This window comes from Primulina eburnea, chromosome 13, assembly GCF_022965805.1.
Source record: "Primulina eburnea isolate SZY01 chromosome 13, ASM2296580v1, whole genome shotgun sequence".
Lineage (NCBI taxonomy): Eukaryota > Viridiplantae > Streptophyta > Magnoliopsida > Lamiales > Gesneriaceae > Primulina > Primulina eburnea.
This window is the reverse complement of record NC_133113.1, coordinates 29,854,860-29,882,686: the sequence shown is the minus strand read 5'-3', so window position 1 is coordinate 29,882,686 and position 27,827 is coordinate 29,854,860. Positions and strand designations below refer to the sequence as shown.

General features: G+C 35.4%; 4 protein-coding genes across 10 annotated transcripts; 2 read left to right on the top strand and 2 right to left on the bottom strand.

Annotated features, from left to right (window-relative positions):
* Positions 1–4,746: 4,746 nt before the first annotated feature.
* LOC140809906 (transcription initiation factor TFIID subunit 15b-like) lies at positions 4,747–10,576 on the top strand. 6 transcript variants are annotated; one of them, XR_012113195.1, is made up of 8 exons: positions 4,747–5,125; positions 5,248–5,377; positions 5,908–6,592; positions 6,924–7,074; positions 7,157–7,235; positions 8,424–8,631; positions 8,754–8,805; positions 10,558–10,576. XR_012113195.1 is itself a non-coding variant. In XM_073167687.1 (6 exons), the coding sequence occupies exons 1-6, from the start codon at positions 4,942–4,944 to the stop codon at positions 8,530–8,532; spliced, it is 1,329 nt and encodes a 442-aa protein (XP_073023788.1). In that variant the 5' UTR covers positions 4,747–4,941; the 3' UTR covers positions 8,533–9,057. The 6 variants fall into 6 exon arrangements, 3 of the variants coding, with proteins under 3 accessions (XP_073023788.1, XP_073023786.1, XP_073023787.1); XR_012113194.1 differs by lacking the exon at positions 10,558–10,576 and adding an exon at positions 10,031–10,338; XR_012113193.1 differs by lacking the exon at positions 10,558–10,576 and having other exon boundaries at positions 8,754–9,057.
* Positions 10,577–11,492: 916 nt separating this feature from the next.
* Positions 11,493–13,761, bottom strand: LOC140809905 (glucan endo-1,3-beta-glucosidase 9). The gene is made up of 2 exons (XM_073167684.1): positions 13,317–13,761; positions 11,493–12,855 (listed from the first exon to the last, which is right to left on the bottom strand). The coding sequence occupies exons 1-2, from the start codon at positions 13,679–13,681 to the stop codon at positions 11,739–11,741; spliced, it is 1,482 nt and encodes a 493-aa protein (XP_073023785.1). The 5' UTR covers positions 13,682–13,761; the 3' UTR covers positions 11,493–11,738.
* A 6,704-nt stretch (positions 13,762–20,465) lies between these two features.
* Positions 20,466–21,829, top strand: LOC140810807 (uncharacterized). The gene has a single exon (XM_073168699.1). The coding sequence runs from the start codon at positions 20,769–20,771 to the stop codon at positions 21,501–21,503; it is 735 nt and encodes a 244-aa protein (XP_073024800.1). The 5' UTR covers positions 20,466–20,768; the 3' UTR covers positions 21,504–21,829.
* A 2,596-nt stretch (positions 21,830–24,425) lies between these two features.
* Positions 24,426–27,787, bottom strand: LOC140809726 (uncharacterized). Of its 2 annotated transcripts, XM_073167443.1 has the most exons (4): positions 27,098–27,787; positions 25,938–27,021; positions 25,408–25,712; positions 24,426–24,848 (listed from the first exon to the last, which is right to left on the bottom strand). In XM_073167443.1, exons 1-3 carry the CDS (start codon positions 27,490–27,492, stop codon positions 25,410–25,412), a joined length of 1,782 nt encoding a protein of 593 aa, XP_073023544.1. In that variant the 5' UTR covers positions 27,493–27,787; the 3' UTR covers positions 24,426–24,848; positions 25,408–25,409. The 2 variants fall into 2 exon arrangements, with proteins under 2 accessions (XP_073023544.1, XP_073023543.1); XM_073167442.1 differs by lacking the exon at positions 24,426–24,848 and having other exon boundaries at positions 25,267–25,712.
* Positions 27,788–27,827: the final 40 nt, after the last annotated feature.

The following is a 27,827-nucleotide window of genomic DNA, read 5'->3' as shown; positions in this document are numbered from 1 at the left end:
AACTGGTTCCTAAATTATATCATTATCATTTTTTTCACGACAAAAAAAGCCCGCCAATAAATGAATGAGACAGTTACGAAGTCCGACATGAAACTGAAATCTAAAAGACCAAATCAAAATATGAGAAATAATTAATTCACCATCATATTAATTATAATCAAGTGATCACATGCATTAGATTGTGCTTACTTCTAAAATATATAATTATATATTCTCCGTCACATGGGCATCAGACAAAAATATTCCCGCTCTGTTTACACACATATACTCTATATTCAATGTTAAAATTCTTACCTATTAAAAATGGGTTCCTTTTATTATTATTTTTTTAGTGTATATATATATATTATATATATATATATATACAGCATAAATAATGTCTTGAAAATATTTGCCTATATTTAAAGACCACGACGGCGTTTAATAACAAATGTTATGTCCCTATTTTAGTAGCTAACTATGCATCAATTAATTAAAATTATCATCCTATGTATCCTACATAATTTATTAACAGTGGGAGAACCCTAAGCTGTGGAATCTCTGAAGCTCGCATTTAATGCCCATCACATGATTTCGAGCTTCTAATATGCCATTCCAAAAAAATTAAAACAGCTCTCTTCCCTACCAATTCTATAATGTGTGCTGAACATATATATATATATATATATATATATATATATATATATATACTTGAATAGGTCTCTTGTGAGACGATCTCACGAATCTTTATGTCTGAGACGGGTCAACCTTACCGATATTCACAATAAAAAATAATATTCTTAACATTAAAGTAATATTTTTAATGGATGATCCAAATAAAAGATATGTCTCACACAATACGATCCATGAGACCGTCTTACACGTGTTGTTGCCTATATATTTATGGAGTTTTAATATGATGCATGTCTATCTTGTACACTGATTAGAGCATCGATAAGGTGATAATCATATATTGAATGTGATTAAACATAGAAAATTGTGCATCCGATATGTGAGTGTCACATCATCTGTCTTTACATAAGTGTGTACTGTGGATGTGCAGTATATATATATATATATATATATATATATATATATATATATATATATATATATATATATATATATATATATATATATCATGGTAAGTCCATATTAATTAACTGCATTTTTGTTTGAGCTTCTGATGTTTTCATTTTAAACACACACACACAGTGACTGCATCAATTTCAGCTGTACAAATCTATATTAAGCTAAACAAATCACAATTGGCAGTTCAATTAATTAAACGAGGAAAATGGAACTATAGTCAAATTATTTGGAAGGCAATTATTATTATTACCTCGAACGCGTCATTAGTTCAAATTAATGTTTCAAGTTTGTAGACTTAGTTTGTGCGTGTCCGAGTGTGGGTTTTAATAATATAAAATGGAAAAAAACAGACATCTTCACCGTCTTAGACAAACGAAAAACGTGAGAGCTCCAATGCACTGCATTAAATGAGCTTGGTGACATGGAAGATTCGAGTGTTGGGATGTGGATGTTTTTCAACTCTAAAACGGTGTGATTATGCTATGCTATATTTGGAGTATTTTTCTCTTATGATACGGTCAAATGTTAGCTAGTTGATCATCATATATGTCAAATTCTATAAAAATATGATTGACCACCTGATTTAATGATATTAAAATATGGAGAAATACTCTCTATGTAACAAAAACTACCCAAAAATGTGGGATGTTTACTGTTTAGCAATCTTTGACATTAATTGTCATTAATTTCTATTATTTTGTTTACGGGTTTCGTCGAAGTCATTACAGTCAATTTATCAAGATCCATCCTTTAGGGACGGGCCGGCACAGAGCGGGCCCATCGAAAGTGAGAGATTTGTTGACAATTTTTCATTATTGAGTAAGAAGACATAATGAGTAACCTCAAATTTCCAAAAAAAAAAAAAACTTGGTTTTATATTTTATTTGTTGTTTGAAGGTTTTGTTTGGCGGATTAAAATCGAAAGCAACTCTAAATTCGTTAGACCGACGAAACAAATAAAAAATCGATCTGTATCAATCAAAAGCGGAAATTTGTAATATTTCTTATTTCAAATTTTGAACTAAAATAAAGAAAAACGTTAAAAAAATATGTAGAAATGTTAAACAAAACTGAACTCCATGTTTCTCTTGGAATTAATTCACTTCGACTTTTACATGGAAAAATTCGACCAAAATCAATCGTTTCTATTATGTCCGGGTCCGGGCATGTGGCTGCACAATTCCTACAGAAACTATTTTGTATTCATCTTCACTTTACGAAAATTATTGACCTAAGTTGATATATGATTCTATTGTAAGCTCTTATAAAGCATTTTAAACTTTCATTGTAAACCAAGGTGGACAAGAGTATCACAATTACTCATCTTTCAGACGCAACGTCTTCGTCGCGACCTGCCTCCGTTCCACCAACACCAAGAATCTAGAGATGCTCCTACATAGTCCAGTGATGCAGCAGTTTGCCCTCATAGGTTCAAAAAATAGCATCCACCCACATAACATTTTTCCCTACAGAACACTTCACACTTATTTTTTGGTGTTCCTGTTAATGACCGCCTCTGATATCATCAATTTGGTTTGCTTTATTTAGCCAATTCCTTTGTGTAAAGCTCGATATCTTCACGCGGCCTCTTTTCTCATATCCCCGGTCTCAATGTCATCTCACAAAGCTATATTATCTCCTCTCACTTGCTCCAATTGATGAACAATATTGTTTAATCTTTCATCTTCCTTGGCTGCGACCAACATCTCTTTTTCTTGTATTTGTTCAGCAAGTCGGGCCCTCATGCGCTTGATCAAACAAGTCGGGCACGCATGGAGAGTTGCTTCATGCTAATAGTTAGTTTTATCCATACTTACAGGAAATATCTTGAAATGTATCCCAACCACATGCACAATGAAGATAAACTAGATGCCAAGAAATTTGAACTTCTTGCGTTCAACAAAGTCTCATGGACTCTGGAATTGTTTCAATCTATTAAAATTACGTTGTCTGATCCCACTTCTAAACCTTGATCTTCTTGAGCATTGCGTCCCAATAGACGAGGTTATAGGGTGCTGTCTGCTCAGTGCTCTCCTCAACTGTTTTTTGTTTTAGGTATTCTGCTGCCTTCATCTGGACAGAATCATCACAAACATCAAAATTGTAGAAACCAATTAGCATGATTTTTTAACAGTGAATTTTTTTTTCAAGTTATTCAGTTCTTCGAGGATTAAGTTCTATCAACTGAACAAGACATATTCTGTATTTCATTTAGACTGCTGTGTGCAAGACAGAGAAGTTTGCCATCAAATTAGGATATGCATATAATTGATTTGTACTTTCTCGTATACTTTTACTTTGATTTTACAAAAACTCATTATTTTTATTTATTTCAAAAAGAATATTAAATATTTTTAACCATAAACTAGTTTTATATTTATTATATATTTTCCCAATATTTTAACAACTTGTTTTAAAACAAAATTTTGCAGCTTATAATCTCCTAAAAAATTATATATTAATTTTGGATTAATTTGATATTAACTATGGTGGTTCAATTCAAAATAATAAAAAAATATTACAGAGGTTAAATTATGGTTTTGATAGATATAATAATCTTGACTTTACCATTTAGATATGAACACATTTTTATAACCATTGAATCTTCACGTAATCAAATGTGTTATATGTATGTATCGTGTGGCCTCATAATTTTAAAACATTCAACTGTTAAAAGTAACTTTTGCTCGTGTATCTTTTGCTTAATCACGAATTAAATTTAAATGTTAAATTTAACGATTTTATAAATCCAAATGTACATTTGCCACTTGAGTAAGTTTTATGTGAGACCGTCTCACAGATTCACAATAAAAAGTAATACTTTTAGCATAAAAAATAATATTTTTTCATGGATTACCCAAATAAGAGATCTGTTTCACAAATACGATCCATGAGACAATCTCACACAAGTTTTTGTCTTGACACTTTTGAGACACCTTGCTATAAATTATCATAGATAATCATTAATTGTTTATATATATGTATATATATACTCTGAAATAATGCATCGATCATAGAGTAACTAACGGTCATTTTAATGAATAGACAAAACTTATCGTTTTTCATTCAATAAAAATGATTATAAAATCTTATTTTAGTTCATTCTACAGATTCTTAATTTCATTTTATTAATGTTTTGCAGTCTATTCTTATCCAATATCGACAAAAATGAATTTCAATTTTTCTTGTTCTTCATTTCCATCTCTCTTTCAACTATCCTAGTTGAGATTGCAAAACACCAAAATGCGAATATCATCCATGGAGAATCAATTCCTGGTCGAAGAACGATCTATCATGATAGAGAGGAAATACAACACAAAACTTTTTCATCGACTACATTTCTGAAAATCTAATATATAATGAATAAATGTTTTGTAGGCGATTTTGAATGTCTCAAAGTTATAATGAATAAATGTTTTGTAGACGATTTCGAATGTCTCAAAGTCTATTTTTTCGATGCTGTTAAAAATCATAATCACTAATTTGACATTTTATTAATATATTAGTGTAATAGTAACTCGAGAATATTAAAAAATGGTTCAGGAACCACTCTCCTTTTGTTAGTAGTATTGAGATTCATTTTGATATTATATATTAATATTATATTAACCAAAAAAAGTTGGCCCTAGTTTTCAGAGTCGACCGTCAACCCGAGTTGAGCAAATCGGTTCCACAAGACGGTTGGTTAGCTGGCAATCGAATCGCATCTAAGCAAAAGTCCCGAACTAGCATATAAGAACTCATCCATTGAACTAAAGGGGGAAACCCTAGTCTCTCGCCCACTTTTTCCCGTCTCTAAGGAACTCTGCAACTTTGTCAATTTACGAAAAAAGAAATCTGAATTTACATTTCTTTAGTAGGAATTAGAGGATGTCTGACATGTATGGACAGGAGGGTGGTGGATCTGCGGCACCGGCCATGGGTGGAGGTTACGGGGGTTATGGTGGCTCTGAAGGCGGGGGATATGGTGGTTACGGAGGAAATAGTGGAGGTGGAGGCTACGGCGGTAACAGAGGCGGTGGACGAGGCGGCGGCGGGTACAGCGGTAATAGAGGTAATGGTATATGCCTGGGTAGATAGTCTCAAATATTTTATAGCTTTTGGATATTTAATTTGAGCGTTATATTTTCTTCGCTCTTCAATTTCGTTAACTGTGACCGGATTCTGTGGTTTTAGGTGGTGGTGGTGGTGGTGGGGGATATCAAGGTGATCGGGGGGGCCGAGGTGGAGGTGGAGGAGGCGGTAGAGGAGGTGGCCGTGGTGGGGGAAGCGGCAGGGAAGGTGATTGGCGATGCCCTAATCAAAGGTAATAAATTTTGCTTGTTGATTAACTTGATTTCAAGTTTATTGCCGGCATTATTATTCCGTGTTTGTAAACTATGTAGTGGTTATGATATGAAGGGAATTGGACAAGGGCAAAACCTGGAATCTCTTTTGCTAGCTCAGAATTTTTATGAATTGTTCAATACTGTCAAGTAGCACAAATTTAGTTCGATGAGGAAATAGTGACTGTGTCCTGCATCCGAATAGTGTGTTGATGAAAATCTAGAAATTAACATCCATGCTTCTGGAGGTAGAGCTTGATTTCGAGCTGCCCCAAGTTCCCATCTGCATTATGTTGCCACGGTTTATGTGAAGCAACCATACAGATCATGCTATAGGGGTACCTAGGTTTTAGAGCTACACTGGAATTTTAGGGATGCTTTGTCATTCTTTGATTAACAGTAGTTAAAGTATGTCTGGTCATGATATTATGTTCTGAGAGGCTGAAAACTAGATTTTGATGTTAGAGTTTTTCATCTGTTACTGTAATTAATTCTGGATCTATGAATGCAGCTGTGGAAATTTGAACTTTGCCCGAAGAACTGAATGCAACAAATGTGGTACGCCTTCTCCTACTGGTGGCGATGATCGTGGGGGTAGAGGTAGTGTTGGTGGTTATTCTAGAGGTGGGGGTTACGAGGACAATCGAGGTGGAAGAGGTGGGAGAGGTAACAGCTTTGATGGCGGCAATGGCCGCGGTGGTAATGACTATGATGGTGGAAGTGGTAGGGGTGGATCTTATGGTGGTAACCAAGGGAGGGATGATGGAGGTTATGGGCAGGGTGCTGCTATTGCTCCTCCCCCATCTTATGGAAGCGCTGGTGGAAGTTATGCTCCACCTCCAAATACATATGGTGGGAACCCTAGTTATGCTACCGATACTGTTCCTCCCCCTGCTAGCTATTCTGGGGGTCCTGGTTCATATCCTCCATCATATGGTGCTTCGGTTGGTTATGGTGGTGACTCCTTTGGTGATAAACGTGGTGGTGGGCGAAGTGGTCCGCCAGGTGGATATGGTGGGGGTCATCGAAACCAAGATGGAGGTTATGCTGGGGCCGTGGCGGATGCTCCTGAGAAGGCCAAACCATGTGATGAAAGTTGTGGGGATTCCTGTGATAATGCCAGAATTTATATATCAAATTTGCCCCCTGATGTTACTACTGAAGAACTTAGAGAACTGTTTGGAAGTATTGGTCAAGTAAACAAATTTCTTTATCTTATTTCCATTAAACAAACATTTGCGAATTTTTGTTATAGGTTGTGCATATAGTTTGAAGGTGATGTGGGCTGTATACATTTATATTCCCGCATCATTTATGATTAGTCACTCCAGCCTTTCTTGAATCACTTGAGTGTGATTGTTTTTCCTGGTTAAAGCACTACGAAACTTACTAATCCTAGTTGTCCTGGTTTTTATAGAAAGAGCTATTCGTAATTATTTCTGCAGTTGTTTAAATTTTTCAACAAGAAATATGTATTAAGGCAGTCATGAAGCTGCTTGAATAATTTGAGCCTTTCTGTGACAATAGGTTGCAAGAATTAAGCAAAAGCGAGGCTACAAGGACCAATGGCCCTGGAGTATAAAATTATATACTGATGAACAAGGAAACAACAAAGGGGATGCTGTTTTGTCTTATGAAGATCCGTGCGCAGCACATTCTGCTGGTGGTTTTTTCAACAGTATGATCTTAACTTGGTTTTTCATTGGAGTGAAATTCTTTCTTTTGTTCTTTTTAATAATTTTGGTGTTTTTCTTTAATAGTGCATGACATGAGAGGTCACAAAATTAAAGTTTCGATGGCAGAAAAGTCTACTCCAAGGGTTACTACTTATGGTTCTGGGTATGTTAATATTTTCTCAAATATTGGTTTTTTTATTACTCCTTCACGTCAATTTGAATTATCATTCTTTTTATTTATAGAAGCTAGAAATATTATTTAAAAATTAATTCATAACAGTAATGGTCACATCATCACTTTTTTGTGGCGATTTTATTGCACTTATTAGCACACAGGGTCAGTTTTTAATCTACCTACTGTTATATAGCACATATCAACTTATTGTTTACCTGTTTACCAGCATCATAAGTGTGGAGGTTACTGATAAATGCCTAGGTGAATAGGGTTAATGCTATTACACGCTATTTGGTGATGATAAAATAATTCATATGTGCAGTTGCATGTGAACTGTGGTTGCTTGTATTGGACATGAAGGGTTCACATTTATCTGCTGTGCTATTTTCTATAAAATTTAATGTCCCAGTTTTCCATTTCTAGAGGACAGTGATTATTTCTAGCTCTTTTAACGACTAGTTTTTGAGTGAGTTTGTGGTGAATTGACAGAAATGATGTCTTGACAAGAATACGACTAGGTTACTGCAGTTCCCATTCTCATTGAGACTCACTTCCCTTCTTTGGATATAAATGACAAGGGGTAGTATTTGTTGCATTTAGTTGTGATTTTATTGGTGATCCAGGACTAGACTTGTGTGATTGGTCTTTCACATCCAATGTTTTTGTTACGATTTGGTCCATTTAGTCACATTGGAATGTGCAGTTTTGACTCACTTGAATTTGGAACTTTTTATCTATTAAATTTAAATTCCTTTTTTTATGAATCATTTCATCTATGTTTTATGCTAGTTAATCATTTGGCATGCACTCACATAGGTCTTCCTACCTCTAATTTAGGGAACACGATTTGTCATATGGCTTTGATTTGGTTGGTTCTTCTAGATGATGTCCTTTCACAGTTCTTAACTTATTAATTATTATTTAGACAATACCTTTTATCAGTTCATGAGAACTTACCATGAGCTTTATTTTCGTCAAGCAATTTGATATGCCATTTCCATGCAAGTGATGGTAATTTGCATTGAATCATTGTTTGATGCCTACATGATCATGATACTATGAGTTCTTATTTAATATGGAGATATATATTTTTCTTCTTTCTGCTCTTGGATTTGGCTTGTAGTTAAATCTTCATTGCCGTGTGAGTTTGATGTGCTATCTTGCGTTTTTTAACAGTGGTGGTGGTAGAGGCAACTATGGCGGTGGACGTAGAGACAACTACAGAGATGGTGGTTCTGGTCCTGATAGAAATTACCATGGAGGAAACCGTTCGCGTCCGTACTAAACTTTTGTGGCAGCCTTTTATGTACTAATATTTGTGGTTGGAGGAGTTTTTAATTTTTTTTTCCTTGCGTGGATTTGTTCACTCACTGGAGACTAAGAGGTAGGTTGTTCATTACCCTGAGCAATACCTTTTTTTTCTCCATTCTACATCCATTTTAAAACTAGTGGGGAGTTCTTCAGTATGGTCTGGGATTAATTGGAGCTGTGTTAATGTTTTTATAGAGGGAAGTGGATATTCTCCAAAGTGCTGCAAATGGTAGGTTGAACTTGTCAGGTGAGTTGCTTTCTGAAATTGCATAATCACAATCTCTCTACAATCAGTCCATTTTGTGATCCCTTCTTCCCTACTACAGATTCCTAACATTAATGTCTAGATTTAGAATGGCTTGAATTTCATAAAACTGTCTGCTAGTGAGCGAGAACTATTATCGTGAACTACCTTATTTGTCGTGGACATGAATATGAGATTTGTGGATTCCGTATATTTATGATGTGGATGTGAATGAATCAGGTTGCTTATTCATAATCCATTGGTGAACCATTAACTATTTTTGTTACTGCTTCCACCTCTTTCTTATGCGAGCATCATACTATTGAGTCGCCCATTGTGTTGGAGTTCCATCTCTGATTATATAGGCTTGCTTGAACATCATGTGCTACTCCAGATTAGATTTTTTCATCTTTCAGCTTGATATCAAATTCTAGACAGAATTTCTATACAAGAGAATTATAATAATAAGATGGATGTTTTGCATTGTCCAAGTGATTGAGGTTATCTTGATACCCAAATCAAAGCATGAGCCCCATCAAATTCCAATACATCCTGGTATTTCGTCCATTTTCACTGTCAAAGATGTTTCTATTTGCATGAAAATTGAGTTTTATAATCCATATTCTTCTGAATGGCCAGTCGGTTTAGGTTATGGTGCTTTTCCTAAGAAATAGTTTTTTTCCCATCCTGCTGGTTGAAGTGGGATATTTCAAGAGCCAGCATAATTGGGTGCAATTTGCAGAATATGCGCTTTTGTAATCCAATGCATTATCCCATGGCTTGTATCTTCTCTGGCTTCCTAGAGTGTCCCCTGATTATGATATGTATTTACATTTTGAAAAGCACTTGAAAATATTTGTTGATCAGGGTTGGTGTGCCCTGATGTCGTGAAGCATGTTGCATTTTAGAATTTGATGGTCGTATTTTACCAATCAAGTACATTAACATGAACCATTCTGTGTTTCCTCGTGAATTGAGCAAGGATTTGGTGGATTAAGAAATAGCTTTCGGCTCACTACCCCTTCTTTTAGTTGCCTCGGTGTATATAATTTTTAGGCAGAGAATGAAATGGGGATTTGGTAATTGACTTGTTACCATGGAAGGATTATGGGTTATAACCAATTATTAATTATGGTAATTTGTTGTTATGGGAAAGACTTGTTTTGTTTTTGTTTCCCCATTATTTTCTAGTTTAAACTGCTATATCACTCACATACACATATTGTAGGGCCCGTTAAATGGAACATGGAACTTACTGGACTTGCATGCGAGACGATAAAAGATTTGACAAAATCCGCGAATACGTATTTATAAAATCTCGGACTGTTGTAGTCAACATCTTTTGCTAGGCATAATAGGGTTCATTAGTCATTCATTAATGTGTACGATTATGATATAATCAAATCGATTTTCAATATGAAATAATTTCAAACTGAATTTTTTTTTTGAATATTAATCAAATTAATTAAAGATTGTATAAGCGAATAACGCCTGTCTAGGTTATTAGTCTGTTAAACACGAGTGCATGTAGTTTGTTGTATGAAGGATTCTTTTATAAGAAGGAATCATTAATTTACGAAATGTAAATATTTGATATTTCGAACTTTAGGATTTGTTACAGAAAACAGAATTTGACGCTGGACCTTCTCGATTTTTTGGCTTGTAAAGGCGTCACGTATTGTTTCCACGTATTTCTCTTTCTTCGGAGAATATCCAGTTATTTTTCAGGTTTTTATTAATTTTTCTGTGTTACAGCTATAATTTGAGATGGGCAAATTGCTGATTCGATCCATCTTTTTTTTTTTTGAAAAAAAACAAAAAAAGAGAATTGGATTACACCACAAAAGATAGATCGGTTTTTACAAAGGAGAATCACAAACGCGGGCGCCTAAGCACATTCTGAAAGATAGTGTGAGCCACTATGTCTATTAATCGTGGCGAGAAATGGGTCATATATTTTGGATCAAAACGGCATAGCTTTGCAATATGATTCAGAAGAGGCCTCAGGAGCACGAGGAGCTGGTGTGTTTGTTGATCATGGCGAGAAAAGGGCCATATTTTTTGGATGAAGACGGCACAGCGTTGCAATTTGATTCCGAAGAGATGCCTCAGGAGCACGAGGAGCTGATGAAGAAAGTGTTTGCACTACGGTATGGGCATCGGTCTCCGCAATCCATCCTTAGATAGACGATCTTACGACCTTCCAGAACTGTACGAGCGGTTCGAACTGTTCGAGCAAAAGTTTCCCCAAGGCAAATAGAACTATTTCATCCTTATCTCGTCTCACAATCCCACCCGAAAGAACATCGATCATGTCATCTTTAATGGATGCGCCAACGTTAATTTTGACGAGGTTTTCAGGAAGCCGCCGCCATTTCGAAGGATTTGAATTGGAGCGTGGGGCAGTCGATTGGATCCATCTTTTTCAGCGTCGAGTGAGACGAATTTATTTTTCGAGCCTTGGGAATTGGGATGGGTAAAGAATATTCATTAATTTCGAATTTAAATTATATGAATCCATGGGACGAGTTGAATTTAAATAATTCAGCTTTCCCGAGTTTGTCACAATATTTTCCTCCTCCAAACGCTGCTCAAGTTTGTAATTTGTCAAAAAGATAACCAAAGTCAAATTTGAAACACTAAATTAACTTGGTATTTGATCGAACAGATTACCATTAACAGACTAGAGCTTTCACATGCCACTGCGAAATTCTTTTCGCAATAAGAACAAGTTACAAATGCAGAAACGAGATGATTTTACCACAATGATAGCAACCGTCAGAGTGGGAAAGGTCGAGATGGCGGAGATGGCGGAGAAGATCGTCATAAACATCTAATGATTCAAAACTTAAGCCAGTTAAACGTACAAAAAAGATACCAACACTGCGAACAAACATCAAATAATTTGTTGGCTGCCGTTTCATAGGGAAGGATTTCTACCATCTTCTACTCAGCAAATACCATAAGATAGTCACCGTTGGCGATATCATCCAACAGAAAAGTGCAGACTTGTGTATCGAGATTGAAAATGAAGTCTTGATCCCAACATAGAACCTGCAAGTATCAACAGATGGATCAACAGTGGTAATCAATCCCAGACCTGAAAAGTCACAGCTCTGCTCGTTTTGATCGTGCTGCTGGTAATAACTGTTGAATGCATATGAAATATTTCCAGGCCAACTTAGGTTGAAACATGAGCCGCCCGATGAAATTTCGGTGCAGTCAGCAGCAGAACATGCCTCTAAAGCTACAGCACTTGCATTAGATAAATCTTTGTTGTTATTTATCACACACCATTTCGATGACAGGTACTGAACGTCTTGAGCATTCACCAGTTTTCTTGAACCCTGGTTAAAATCAACTTGATACTTGGCTTGGCCATCGAAAGTAAACACACCCCAGTGTCTTTCGAAATTCCCAGTGGCCGTGCTCCTCATATCTTCGTCCAAAAGGCTTGAAATGTATATTTCTGAAGGCAGAGGTTGGGCGTTTGGAGAACTAGTTGATCGGCTATGGAGGTGGCCAACTAGGCCTTTCAAGAATTCCTCGGCAAGAGATGAAGTAGCATTTGCAGCACCATCTGTAGGCCACCCAATTCGACCAACGATAATTCCTACTTGAAGGAATCCAGCATTGGATAGAGCCACAGTGATGGTATTGTAGCTCAAGTCGAAGCTGTTTTTGTAGGACTTATGAGTGTCGTTTTGCGGCCTTGCCGAGTCTCTGAAAAGAGCAAAATCAAGAGAAAGATTCTTGTTTTCGAGGTAACTCTGGAAAGGGGATATTGTCACCACGAAAGGTGATCGGTTTTTGCTCAGAAACGCGAGAAGTTCAGTCAAGGTTCTGTTGACATCAGGCCTGAATTGCCCATCTGATGGCAGGCCAGATTCTGAACTGAAAGCATCAAAACTACAGGGAACTACAACTTTAACCCTTTCACCTATGTTAGCTTTATATAAAGCCGCTTGGATGTTGGCAGCTGCGCCTACTGCAAATGGGTAGAATTGCTCACCGTAACTCTGAAGGAATGGCTCGTCTCCAACAGCAATGTAACTGGAACACGTTAACTGACATGAGCAAACTCAAGATAGAAGCAAAGGACATTCATACGATGCTTTTGCCATTTCATAATCAGAGGATAGGCACGAAATTAAGGAAACGAATCAAATAAATGTTCCAAAGTGGATTCCATTAATGATTAATCCCAAAATAGATTACATAGGGATCGATACAGACAGAGATAAATCTCCAATGGTGGAAGCTCAAATCATGAACACAATATCAGGTATAAGTTTCCATCACAAAAAAACTTTATTAACCTATTTCCACATAGCTTTACGATAAAAATACTGCTTAGAACGATTTCAGACAATCTCTTCCCCGATTTCATTCCGTAATCACAAATAATTGATAACTAAGAATTAAGAAATCACACAACGCATGCTCAACCCACTCAAGTGCATGATAAATCCAGGCACAAAAACAGTTAAAAAGGGGAGGGGGGGATTACTCACTCAATAAGTACCCTGGAAGCGCCATCAGAGACGAAACGGGTGAGATTATCGTGGACCCAGCTCTCGGCAGCCTTCAAAGAAGAGTTGAGGCTGCGAAGCATGGAATTGGGAATGCCGACAGTTACATGAATATTGGAACCGGACAGTGACTCGAGAACAAGTGGGTCTGCGTCAAACAGCTTAACTTTTGCAATGCTGTTTGCTTTCAGCAGCTCCACCACTTTCGGCGGCGGCAGTGGATGCGAAGCCGCCCTTCCCCAGTTCACGCCAATGCCTTGTGCACTTACAGTGTAGGTAAGGGATGCAACCAATAATACAGCCAGCGCGGGAAAGACGAGCCTGGATTTTGGGATTTCCGTAGCCATTTCTGGGTGAAACTGTTTTCAGCTGTGAATGATAGTCAGGTGTGTCGTGTGTACTACATGTTTGATATTTTGACAGGAAGTAGAAATTTTTTTGGTTCAAACAAACGGAAGATAATTTCATCCTTTCGATTATTTTTTTCTAAGTGTGTTTCACAATATTTTTATTATAATATATAAGTTTTTTTAAAACTTGAACGTCAATAGGTTATTGCATCGTTTCTTGATTTACCAAATTTCAAGTTTATATTTTTGTGTATATTTCATATTTCACAATCACTTCTTATTATAATGACGTAGAAAAAATAAATGTATACAATACCAATAATTTATATACACACAGTGACATAAGAAAAGCCTCTCTCATATTACAATTTGGAAAAGAACAATATTGAGTTTGCTAATTGCCTTGCGTTTGTCCCGTTCTCTCTAACAGGTCTTTGTAGTCGAGCTTGTTGTAAGCTTTTTTAATCTAGTTTTAACTTTTATCTTTGAATGGAGGCAACTGACGAGTGAAGTTGGAGGACCTATATCAGAAAGTTACTCTATAGGAAGAAAATAACGTGCAAGACTGGAAATGGTGTGTTATCGGTCGCTTCTTGACGGATAGACTTTTAAACTTTACTGCTATGAAGAACACGTTGGCATTCGTAAAGAGTCCGCATTCAGAACTTGGGTGGGTTCTAATCTATATGTGTTCCAGTATTATCATGAGTTAGACGTGCCAAGAGTGCTTCGAGATGGTCGGTGGACATTCGAGCAACATTTATTGGTTATGGCACCTGGAATTTGGCATGAATCCCCAACAAGTTCCTCTCTTCTTAGTTTAATTCTGGGTGCAAGTTCACGATCTTCCTAGTGGTTTCATGTCTGAAAAAGTGGCTAAAGACATTGGAAACTTTATTGATTGCTTTGTAGAAGCTGATCCCAACAATTTTGTTGGCGGTTGGCGGGCATACATGTGCATCTGTGTGTCGATTGATATCCGAAAATCTCTCGAAATAAGGATGCAGATAAAAAGGTGGGCGAAACTCGGAGCTGCGCAAACTTTAAATATGAGAAATCACCTACGTTTTGTTTCTTGTGTGGTGCAAACTCTCCCTTTGTATGCTATGAGTGTATTTGCTTGGCCGATCCTTTCGTGTGAAGAGCTAGAGCGTATGATTGATTTTTTGGTGGGGAAAGTCGGGACAGATGGGGAGTGGCATTCGATTGGAAAAACTGGACTAAATTCAGTAGGTGTAAGATTGACGATGGTTTGGGCTTTCAAATATTACTTTTATGAGTGAGTTTAATGTGAGACCGTCTCACGGATCTTAATCTCAACCCTACCTATATTCACAATAAAAAGTACTACTCTTTGCATAAAAAGTAATACTTTTTCATGGATAATCCATATAAGAGATCTGTCTTACAAATACGACCCGTGAGACCGTCTCAAACAAATTTTTATCTACTTTTATTAGTAATTTTTGTACTTCTCTCTATTTTTTCGATTTTTTTTCCAACTTATTTTTATTATATCAAAAAGTTTAATCTTATATCATCACTAATCTAAATTATTATGTCATAATAAAATAATAGATATTTTCCAGACAGAAATTATCAAACAAAAAAATTAATATGCGTTCCATGAAACACCAAGGCTGCGTTTGGTTGGAAGGATAGGATAAACTAATGATTAGTACGTAAATGATAAAGAAAATGATTGTGATAGAATTGTAAAATATGATGTAAAATAATATTATGTTTGGTAAGATTTTTAAGTGTAGGATAATTTTGAATTTTTTGATGAAAAGACGAAATTGTCCTTCCCCTTCGCGACGGCGACAGTGGCGGCCGGCGGCAGGCGGAAATCGTCGACCGGAAACTTACCGACGGATTCTCAAAATCCGTCGCTCATAGCGACGGTTTTTGAGAAAATCATACGTCGCTATTAGCGACGGTGTTTCATAAACCGTCGCCGATCTAGTTTTGAATTATTTTAATTACTAAAAATTAGACATTTAGCGACGTTTTTTAAACAAACTGTCGCTAATTGCGACGGAATATAAACAAACCGTCGCTAATAGCGACGGTGTTTTGACAAACCTTTCTACACAAACTGTCGCTAATAGCGACGGTGTTTTTACAAACCGTCGCTAACCTCTGTCGGCCGGTGTTCCTCCGCTGGTCGGCAGTTCGTCGCTGGTCGGCCGGTACTCGCCGCGGTCGGCGGCCCGTCTGTGGTTGGCCGGCGGCGGTCGGTGGCGGGAAATGGTGGTGAGTTTGAATTTAGGAGAAGGGTAAAATCGGAAAAATATGAGGTATTAAGAGTGGGATAAATAATCCTAGGGGGTGAGGAGGTATTATTTTAACCTACCTAATATAACCTAATCATACCTAGGAGGGATAAGGTAAGTTTATTTAAAATTGAACCAAACACTTGATTGGCCCGGATAAATTAATCTATCACCCCTAATCCCTCAAACCAAACGCAACGCAAGTATAAATAAATTATGATTCCAACTATTTTATTTTTAGGGCAGAATCGTCATTTCGCGTAATAATATAGTTTATTCGTATCAATTAACCCTTTGTGACCTGGACCAATAGGGAAATCCTAATTTATTGAATTAATAATTTATTAACAGTTGATGGACCAAATTGAGTTTGACGTAAAAGCGTTTTATTCAAATGGGTTCAACATTTGGGCCGCAGCTTAAGGGCCCATATGCCCATTTATCACCTGTATACTGGGCCCATAGTGTGAATGATATAAACCCATATTTGTACGTACGAGGGGTTTTAAGTCCGCATTTGGTTTTATTGCTCGAGTCTGCATTTTCACTGCAGAAGCAAGACGGCGGAGAATACAGCACCACCGTAATCGGAGGCTGCTTTCCTTTTCGAGTACTTTATAAACATGGTTAGTTGCTCTTCCAACTTTTCTCATATTCTTCGCTTCCTTGATAGAATTTTACCATCATTTTCCTTGATTTTGTTCTAGCTAGAAACGGATTGCATTGATATTGACTGCATGTTGCTTTCTGGATGCTCAATGACTGAATGTGCGGAAGGATACACATTTTATTGTTTTCCATCAATTAAAATTACTGTTATCTGCTCGTTAATATTTTTATAATAGTTTTTTTTTTATGTTGGAGATATAATAATTTAATTTTTTTAAAATATATATAAAAATAAGTAATTATTGATAAGATGAAAAGTGTCTTGACAAAGAAAACATAATAAACTATATATATGTACTAAATATGTAGATAATGCCAATATATAAATATAAAATATAAATATCCATATCTGTCATTTACAAATAGCCAAAAATATGAGCCAAAATTAATTAGCAGGAGAATATTCCCAAAATACCTTATCCACTGCACAAACTTTCCAGCTACTCATTCTTCTGGTCTAAAAAAACTCATCGATTTCAACAAACAAAAGAAATAACTCTAGGTTATTTGTGAAAATAATCTCATGTTTTTTAGCAACACATTTAATTTTAATTTTAATATAATTTCATAATATATAATATATTAAAAATAATTTCTCTAATATTTATCAGCATTTTAAATGGTATGTCTGAAATTTTTTTCCATTTGAAGAAATATTTGTTATAATTGAATTCTGAACCTGACAGATAATTTATAAGCCATCATTTTTTATTATAGACTGTTAAGTATCATACACAGATAAAGTAAAATGGCTACCTTAATGAATTAAATCTATAAAATATACATTTTTTCAAATTTAATTATAATTAATACACATATTATCATATCTAGCTTGATATATCTTCATACCCATATATAAAAGTTAATATTTTTCCTTTGAAAAAAAAAAGAGAAAAATATTATAATTTATCGTTTTACCAGTTTGCCAAATTTCTTTATTCAATAAAATACGCCTTTAACAATCATCTATTTAAAATTTGATCAGATCAAACATTTTAATATGAATTAAAGATGCCAATTTGACATATTCCAAGAAATTGAGGGTGAAATGAGAATATTTTATAATTAACAAATGAAATGATTTTTAGAAAAAAAAAAAAGAAAAGAAAGAAAGAAATGTTAAAAATAAAAATTTATTTTAAAAAATTAAAATTCCGAACTCAAAAAATATATTAAACTATACACTTTATAAAATTTTATCTACTTAATTCTGTTTTTCAGTATTTATAACTTTTAGTTTCAACCTTAAATTCTTTATTTTCAAGGAGAAAGACATTGAAATAATTAAGAACTAGTTTTTCACCCGTGCGATGCACGGACAATTATTTTATGTAATTGATTATTAAAATTAATATGTATGATAATTTGTTTACTTTCTCTATAACGTGACTTTCATAATATAGATCTTAACAATGAAACACTGAATTAAAGAGCCAATTTTGTATTTCAGCTGAAAATTAATATCACGCTTGTATTAGACAATGAATGACATAATATGTTTATCAATAATATTGTACTCACATATAAATTTATGTACTATATATGTAGAAAACAATAACTGTAATAAAATAAAATGATAAACATGATACAAACTTTTAATGTGGTTTTATTTGAATAAATAATTTAAATTAAAATAAAAATAAACTAAATGGATTATAGATCATATAATTAGAAAACAAAAACAAATTACAAATTTTGAAAAACTTCCTTAAATACAACATTTGTCGTTGAATTTTTCGGGTTGCTATCACTATCACATATCAAAATGTTTATATCCTCAGGATTCGTAACTCTGGATACAGTAACATACAACTGACCATATTAAAAACATGGTTCTTCAAAAAAAAAGTCTTACATGAGACAATTATTGCCCCTGACTTTTGTTAATTGTCATTGCATATGATACAAATGATACTGTTTTTGTTGAAATTTAAAAAGAAGCCTTATATCAGAAGGCATCAATGACATTCTTGGAATAAGCATTTTGTGACCTGCATTACTTCCAATAAGAATTTTTTCTTCCGAAACATGGTTTCCGAGCCTTGTAACGATCAATCTAGTGTCACTGCATAATTCAAGAGAATGATCTATGTTGGAATCAGCATCTTGAATGAACCATGAAAACTAAATTGTTGAGATACTTTGGTTCTCAAATCTATATTTTCTGTTTAAATATTTACAACAAAAAATAATTAAAATAAATGAAACTAATTCTAAAAGAAACATTTATAATGATAACTCATAAGATAAATGCATTCAAGTATTAAAAAAAAGTAATTGATATTTAATATAAATTTATTTAACAGAGATTATTAACAATAGCCTACTATACAACTTCATAATCAATCTTGGCCTTGAAGTAATTTAACTAACAAAATTGGCATGTTGAGTATGTCAAATTCGATACATATATTTTAATTCTAAATATGTTAATTAACAATCTTTCCTTGTTTTATTATTTTGAATGAATAAAAAATAATAAAAATGGTAGTTTAGAATAAATTGACATACAATTATTTTTTAATCATCTATATTAATTCGAGAATTGTTGGTCTAAGATTAAAGTTGATATATTGAAGAGAAAAATGATTTTATGCTATCATTGAAATAAATATATTAAATCTCAAAATAAAATCAAATTTAAAATTAGTTCATCTAAAATATAGATGAATTTTTTTTAATTATAATAACCTTACATCTATATACATGTGTCATTAATTTTAAATTAATAAAATGATTTCAACGGAGCACAGTTTTTGAAACATGTTTCAATTTTTCAGAATTCATATTTAAATTTTGATCAACAATTTGAATTTGGTTTATAATTTTTAGAATGTAATTTAATTTATGGATTTGAAATTTGAAATGCAATTTAATTTGATTTGTAATTCCAAGATGACATTCAATTTTCAAGAAGTTATATACACAAACATTAATATGCAGTTTTAATAATGAATTAAATATATTTAGACATTTATTAAAATATAGCTTACCACTTTTTTTGTTTATTTCTTTTTTAGAATGTCATTTAGGCGGGAATTTACTAATTATAGCAGACAACTCTGCTTTTATATATATATAGATATAGATTACTATTTTTGGCAAAACTCTGCTTTTATATATATAGATATAGATATATAGATTTTTGTGCTATCTTATTTGAATTTTTAAGAAGACAATTCAAGATATACTATATACAATGGTTTTGGAAGAAAACTACAACATATTAATTCTTTCAAATTGTAATTTCGAAATAATATGTATTTAAGATAAAAAAATTATGATTATTAAATGATAAATTAATGTTGGAAAACCTTGTTGTAGTGATAACTTTTAACACTCGACCAATTTTATTTTTAGAAAAATTAAATAAACTAATTAAATATTGTATTTCTTTTTTAGTAAGTAATTTGGGCAGAAAATTACTTAAAATAGAAAAATTTTATTTTGAAAATGATTACTAATGAGTGATATGAACATTGCCAATAATTTGATATAAATTTATTTATATTGTTTTTATTTAAACTAATGTATAATCAATACAAAATTTAATATAATTTATGATTTTCAATATATTTTAATTTTAATTTGAGTAAAAAATTAAAAAAACGTTATACTATATAAATTACATTTGAATTAATTTGAATAATTAATTAAAAATGAATTAAATGAATTGATATAATCAATGACCAAAATAATTGAAATGATCATTTATTGCAGTAACACATATATCAATAACTATAATAAATCTTTCTTTTGTTAGAAAGGACATTTTGGATGGGGAGGAAATTACATTTTGGCAAAAACTCTTGTTTCTATATATATAAGATATACGATGAAACTGAATAGGCTGAAATGAAATGAGTCGAAAGATTGAACACCCAAGGAAAGAAACCGAGCACGTTGACAAAGGGTTGGTTCTCTGACAACTCCACCCGCCAAACCCAAATTCTCACCGCTTTTCCAGCTTCTTCCTCCATTTCCCAATCCCCATGAATCCACATTGCGCGTCGAAATTTGAAAAAATATACTAACAAACGGAGGATCCCTTCATTATCTAACGGAAATTCTCACCGCTTGTGTTGATATTTGAAGAAATCTGTTTCTGGGTTGTGTATATTGATTTAATCTTGGAACCCATGTGGCTTAGGAGAACGAAATCGAGGGTTCGGATCCACAATGCGCCGTCTCCTAAGTTTGCTTGCTCCTCTTTCAAGGATATCCACAGCCTCCTCTCCAACGTTGACGGCATCTGCGTCGGAGGTGGTGGAGATACTCCCGATTCACCTAGAAAGCTTCCAATTTGCCACCGCACACGCAGTGTTAATGCCCTCCTCCGAAGCCTATCCTTACCCCCCGAAGCTCCGGACAAGCAGTCACAAAATGGAGAAATTAGAATCCCGGATGCGGAGAAGAAAATAGTGGTGTACTTCACGAGCCTGCGCGTTGTCCGCCGTACGTTCGAGGACTGCAAGGCCGTCCGATCCATCCTCCGTTCCTTCCGCGTGTCGATCGACGAGCGGGATCTGTCAATGGACTCCGGGTTCATGGACGAGCTGCAGAGGATCCTGGGCCAGTCGGAGAAGTCCAAATTGACTCTCCCAAGGGTCTTCATTGGCGGCAGGTACGTTGGTGGGGTGGATGAGGTGAAACATCTTCACGAGAGCGGCCAGCTCAAGAAGCACGTTGAGGGGCTGCCGTCGGAAGATCCTGGCACGTGCGAGGTTTGCAGTGGATACAGATTCATTCTTTGCCGAGCGTGCAGCGGAAGCCACAAGTGCTACAACAGCGAGAAATCTGGCTTCCGGAGTTGTACTATGTGCAATGAGAATGGTCTCATTAGGTGCCCCTCTTGTTCCTCAGCACCCCTCTGATCCTCTTCCAAGTTAAGTCACAAGTTATTTAGTTAGAACCAGCGTTAGATTTGTATTTAAAAAACGACCAGAAGTGGTCTTTATGACATTGGAAAGCGCCCGTAACTTTAGTTCTTTTCCATTTCTAGTTGTGGATTTGCTTTCTCACGCCCTTTAGCTGATTTTAACGTAGTTTTGTGTTGATTTTGATGTCGTTTTGTTTGTATTTTAGTGGCGGAAAGAAAAAGGAAAAAAGAGTAGTGGGAAGGTTCATACGTCGATCCGTTATCGTGTAACTATACAGAATCTATTGTTGTTCTATTCTTGAGCCCGTCATCCTTCTGTTATTTCCATCTTCGTTTCTCATTATTTGCTTACAGAAGAATATTCATCTGTATGCTTGGATATAGATGTCAATTGCCAGTTTTAGCATTTTACCATGGAAAATGGACGGTTCAAGAATTTAGTTGAGGTACTCTGATGTGCTTATATAGAACAATCGAGTTCACTCCCCGGAATATAATATTTTAAGGCAAAAACTTGTGTGAGACGATCTCACGGGTCGTATCTGTAAGACGGATCTCTTATTTGTGTCACCCATGAAAAAGTATTACTTTTTATGATAAGAGTATTACTTTTTATTGTGAATATGGGTAGGACTGACCCGTCTCACAGATTTTGATCCGTGAGATGGTCTCACATGAGACCCACTCATATTTTAATAGGAAAAGTTCACAATCAATGTTGATTCAAAATAACGACTTGAATCATGGAGTAATCTGTTCTAAACACACGGGATGATTTCTTTCATTAGGATGTCTTGTGAAAACAAACTTGCTGATAAGAAAGTTTCGATTTTTTCCCTTATGTTTACATGCTTGTACCTTAGATATAGTCTAAAACCTCAACCTTGGCTGCAAAGCTGGTCTGTGTTTTTCTGTGGTGACTCAATTATTTATTTTGCTGCTCTGACTTCCATTTTTGCGAACAGATTATGCACTTGTTAAATATATAATTTGATGATATTAGTGCATTTTTGCGGAACAAAATACTGAAAGTGTCATGGTGTGAATGAATTTTGTACACTCTGTAAGGATCTGGTACATGCATGAGGCCATGTGAATATCCATAAAGCCGGATTTTTATTTTTATTTTAATTTTTAGTTGATGCTGCACATCTGTGAAATCTACAAATTGTCTCTCTGGATGGTGTTAAAATTGTAACGGAGCTGTTCATGGACCTGTAAAGAATCTTCGTGTGCTGGTGAAATCTGTAAATGGGATGTAGTTTTCCGTAACCTTGGTGCTAGATATATTTTGAAGACCGGTGGCTCGGGCTTTAGATAGATGCGGTGTGGACCACTGTAGCCATGCGAAAATGCACAGTGGTGGTTGAGCAATCACCAAATGATGGCATGAACCTATGGTTGAAGGTAAAACGAATTGAAGTTTCACCGATATCGATCTCCAAATAATCTAGGACGTCAATGGCCCGCACATGCCACTGGTTGATGTGGGAGGGACTGTGGGAAGCCTGGGACTAAAGGTACAGCAGATAGAAATGGGGTGGATCAACTTGGCTCGCCAGCTTCTGTTCGTAGTTGTCTGAATAGTATTTGGATTCAAAACCAAATCTTTCGAGCTCAGCCAACATGTAGATTCAAACTGAAGCTCACGTATATGAAGTTTGAAAAACCTGCATTTATATTTCGAGTTAAATTATTTTTCATGCGTTGTTCTTTAAAGTTTCATTGTGGTCCAGAGTTATTTATGTAACTGTCATAATTTATTAACCATAAATGGTAACGCAAATCTTTGAACTAGTAAATGTTTGCAACTGTGATAAGTTATCTGTCTATTATTTGTCAGAAAAACAAACGGAAGTTAATGATGCCTGAACAGGTGAAGCGTAGATGGTTTCATATCTGAGTAACTAGAAACTAGAAACCGGAGTAATTAGTAACTAATACGCGCTTTTGAAATTGAAATTTAAATATTTGTTAAATAGCATATAGTTCATATTTGGAACAAATAAATGCGTATAAAATTTGACCAAAACAATAAGAACATGACGAAAGAATATAAAATTTAAATTCGTATATTTTGATTGTTAGAATCGGTGTTTTCAAAACCAAACTTGACAGGTCGGTTAAACTCGGAACAGGTTGCGGGTCTGGTCCGAAAAGTACTAAAAAACTGTATGACCGGTCACATATGTCGGAATCGATCAAGAATCGGTCGAATCGATCAAAACCGGCCAGAACCAGTCAAAAACCGGTCCGACCTGTTCCCACATTTTAAATTTTTTTTGCTTTTAGTTAAAAAATTGTTTTTAAAATTAAAATTTATTTTTTTGTTATATATATAATTATTTTGATTTCAAACTTTACTAAAAATATTATTTTAATAATACTAAATCATGTTGATTTATTTATTTTGTTTATATTGATTATATTTATATTGTTAAAATTTTAAACTTGAATAAAAAAAAATTATTTATATCTATAAGATATTTAGAATTTAAAATTATTATATTATTATTTTATATAATATAATGGTTTTCCGCTCTGACGTCGTTTCAACCTAACTTATTGAACTTTTTAAGATAAACCGGTTCGATAACTGAACTAATAACATTAGTTAGCATGAGAATTTTTTTTCAATTTTTCAAAAAGTATAAACAATTATACTAACATATTATTAAAAAGGATAAACACCGAAAGCAGTATTTTATAGAGAGACTTAAGCAAGAAAGAGTTGTACTTAAAAAAGATTTAAAAATTGTAGTTGATCTTCGTGACATAATGTGTAGTAGTTGCACATTTGAATTCGTGAGAAATTCTATGTAAGATTTAAAAATTTGCTTCCATTCATTCCATCGCTGTTGACAACTAAATTGGGGGTTCACATGATCGGCATGTGCACCCAACAAGACAAGGCTAATGAGTGGCAGATGCATGCCCTTCAGTGCCCCTTTGGCAAAATCAATTAATACTTCTGCACTACAACTTTTTGTTACCATATGCTTAGACAAGAATCTTGGACAATTATTCTGCGAGACTTTGATCCTACGTCCTGACACATATCATTAATCTCCACGCACAGTTGATGAATACGAAACAGATCTCTGATCTTGGCCTTCACTCGTGCGTGTACATGATATCGTCAAAAGATCAGAATACAAGAAACAGTGGGACTAGGCCTCATTTAAACCCGGTGTTGCATAAAGAAATATTGGTAAAAAGAGACCACGACTACTCCACACAGCTCGTGCCGTGAATAGTGGATGTCCCTTGATGAAGATAGGTGTTCGAATCACATTGGGGACTGAGTATGGAAAGAAAAAGACCAAATGCCAAGCTGACTCTATTTGTGACAAAAAGATCAAGGGGTGGTCATTGTTTTGGCAGACAGAAGTAAGTGGAAGTAAAATGAAATAAATAAGAAGGATTCTTCCTTTTGGCAACATCAACAAGCCATTATAGAGACATGTCGAACAGCTGACCATAAAAGTCCTTAAATCATTAAACTTTTGGGTCCCTTAAACGCACACGACCTTCCCTTCCGATCTTTATTTCTCCCAGGTAACTGGGTAAGTCTATTGAATATATTATGTCATGCAAAGTCACTTACAAGAATAGTCATACTAGGAGAGGCATATTTGGATTCTTCTTGTCTTAATTATGTAATCGAAGGATAACTATACATGGTAGACTGAGAATATTGGTATCGCTTCATTTTTTACAACATATACTATAATATTGAATAACAAAATACTCAACACTGAGATAACCTGAACTTCATGAAAAAAAAAGCTTTTCATGGTTGACACTATATTTTCATTTATTTTTGGGGAATACTCAGTTGCAAGCTTTCTTTAATACACCATTTACTATCGTTAAACTAGATAACACAAGAGACTTACTACTATCGAGTAGCACTTGTGTTATTGTTGCTGACACTCATCAAAGTCGATACAATTTCGGAAAATTGTGGACGTTTAGAGGGGGAGTTGTTCCAGCATTTTATCATCAGCAATCTTAGAATCTGTGGGCAGCCCTCGGGAATTTCAGGCCGAAGCCCACAAGCAGCTATCCCAACTGCAGCTTGCACTGGTGAATAAGCAGAATAAGCAATCTCACCAGTCACCATCTCCCATATTACCATCCCAAAACTATAAGCGTTGCTCATCCTCGACTCTACAACATTCTCCGGATCACCTGAAATGATCTATTATTTCCAAGAATAAGATAGATCGATCGAACGACCAAATCAAATGAACAAGAATGTTCCACATAGAGCGCTTCAAAAAATGAAATTTTTTACGACATTGACCAAATTATAGAAACAATTTAGCATCAACAAAGATAGAGCATCCAAGAAAATGTATGAACAATTAGTCGAACCAAAACCAAACCAAAGGCTAAAAATGAAATTAAAAAGAAGACAACACACCTCAGGAGCCAGCCATCGATATCCATCAGTTTCATACTCCATAGCCTCACCAACACTCTTGCGAGTAGCAACTATTCCCATGCCTCCAATACAAGCATTCCCATGTTTGTCTAATAACACCCTTTGAGTATTCAAGTCTTTATAAGCAATATCATGATCATTCATGAACTTAATTCCTTCTGCTACATCTACCAAAATCCTTATAATTTCTTTCATATGAAGTTTCTTGTTCTTCATAATCAATTCTTGGACGGATCCTCCCTCCATCAATTTTGTCACGATGCATAATCCGTGATTCTCATCTATAAAAATGCCATTGAACTGCAAGATGTTCTTATGTCCACAAGTCATCAATTCCAACAAATCTCTCCTTAGCTCAAACTCATAGGCATGTCCTTTGTCACACCCTTTGATCTTTTCGATCCCGACTTTTTTACCCTTGAACGTCCCCTTAAAAGTACTTGGTCCAATCTGATCTATTATATCGACAGAATCGTAACTCAACAACCATTTCCCTACCCCTTCTTTACCAGAAGTCACGGTCTGCCATTCATCAACAGAAACTACAATCAAATCATCTGGAAGAGGGAGTTTTAAATGAACTTTTGAGCCCAAATTTTCTCCTCTATTTCTATAATTTTGATCACCGTTACCATCTTCTTCAATGTCTCCAAGATCCCTTCCCTTAGTACTCTCCTCTTGGCATCCGCAAAGTCCAAAGGGGAGCATGACGGGATTGTGTTTTGGCCTCTTTAAGGCTAATTTAAGTGCATTTTCAATCCGGAATTTGAATAATTTTTCCTGCCCCGTTTGAATTAAAAGCAAAACTATTCCCAGAGTAAAACTCTTCTTCTCAAAGATTTGTAACTTCTTACAGCAAATCGAAGAACTATCGAGAGCCCCTGACATGGCTGGCCATGAAATTGAAGAGTTACAAGCAAATGTAAGCTTAAATACAGAGCCATTCACTTCATCATCGGACATTTCTTGAATCATAATAGCCGGATGATCCTCCGCCGATGCTTGCTCAATCAACTTTATGTGCAAGAACACGTCTTTCATTTCAAATCCCGCTTGTGCATAGCTATCAATATCAATAAAAACGATCAAATGAGTGCTCAGGATACATAAACGGAAGATATTTGAATGAATGCTTTCACCTGAGGGGTAAAGAATCATAATGTTTGCGCAGATTAGAGACCAATTTCTCTGGAAGTTGACTCCCGGGGTACAGCTGCGTCAAGCACCGTACAACACTTCCCCAAACGTGTCTCCGGCAGCCCGAAGGCTCAGTGGCCTGCACCTCACGGGCCGAATCGAAATTCAACGAGTTCTTAAGCGAAGCAATGGCCTCCGACAAATTGCGGCTCAGCCGCTGGAAGCGCTTCTGCAAGGGTGACTCTCGAATATCTGCGGTGGCCGAGGAGTTAGCGGCGGCGGGTGGTGGGTTCGACGGCGGACACTCGGATCTGTCCTGGGTTCGCATGAGCACCTGCTCCACCATGTCCTCATCCGTACTGGTTCTGCTGGACCAGCAGTCCAAAGCCGCAGCCATATCGGCTCAGCACAAACTTAGCTTTCGCAGATGCACTGCACTGCACTGATATATATTCTAATATCTGAAATAATTACTTTTTTCCATCAGACACGAGGAGTGGCTCTTGACTCACATTGAGATAATCAAACTAAAACAGATTAAATAACAAAACAGTTAGAAACCAATAGAATTATGAGTGAAGCATGGCAAAAGAACAGGGAGGAGGAGGAACCGGGTGTTCCCTGGACTACTGCTCTGTGACATGGATGAGACCGCTGGTCTTGCCATTGTTGGCCATTGATAGTAACGGTACAGCCGACCTGGCCTTCTTTTGCTTGAGTCCAGCCCACATT

Bases quoted from the DNA above. Each gene is read 5' to 3' on its own strand.
- LOC140809726 (XM_073167443.1), bottom strand. From the start codon at position 27,492: ATGGCTGCGGCTTTGGACTGCTGGTCCAGCAGAACCAGTACGGATGAG. The intron at 27,022-27,097 runs GTGAAAGCATTC...TGATATTGATAG, and splicing joins TATGATTCTTTACCCCTCAG to CTATGCACAAGCGGGATTTG. The intron at 25,713-25,937 runs GTGTGTTGTCTT...TGGAAATAATAG, and splicing joins ATCGATGGCTGGCTCCTGAG to ATCATTTCAGGTGATCCGGA.
- LOC140809906 (XM_073167685.1), top strand. From the start codon at position 4,942: ATGTCTGACATGTATGGACAGGAGGGTGGTGGATCTGCGGCACCGGCC. The intron at 5,126-5,247 runs GTAATGGTATAT...CTGTGGTTTTAG, and splicing joins CGGGTACAGCGGTAATAGAG to GTGGTGGTGGTGGTGGTGGG. The intron at 5,378-5,907 runs GTAATAAATTTT...CTATGAATGCAG, and splicing joins TGGCGATGCCCTAATCAAAG to CTGTGGAAATTTGAACTTTG.
- LOC140809905 (XM_073167684.1), bottom strand. From the start codon at position 13,681: ATGGCTACGGAAATCCCAAAATCCAGGCTCGTCTTTCCCGCGCTGGCT. The intron at 12,856-13,316 runs GTGAGTAATCCC...AACGTGTTCCAG, and splicing joins GCTTCCAGGGTACTTATTGA to TTACATTGCTGTTGGAGACG.
- LOC140810807 (XM_073168699.1), top strand. From the start codon at position 20,769: ATGTGGCTTAGGAGAACGAAATCGAGGGTTCGGATCCACAATGCGCCG.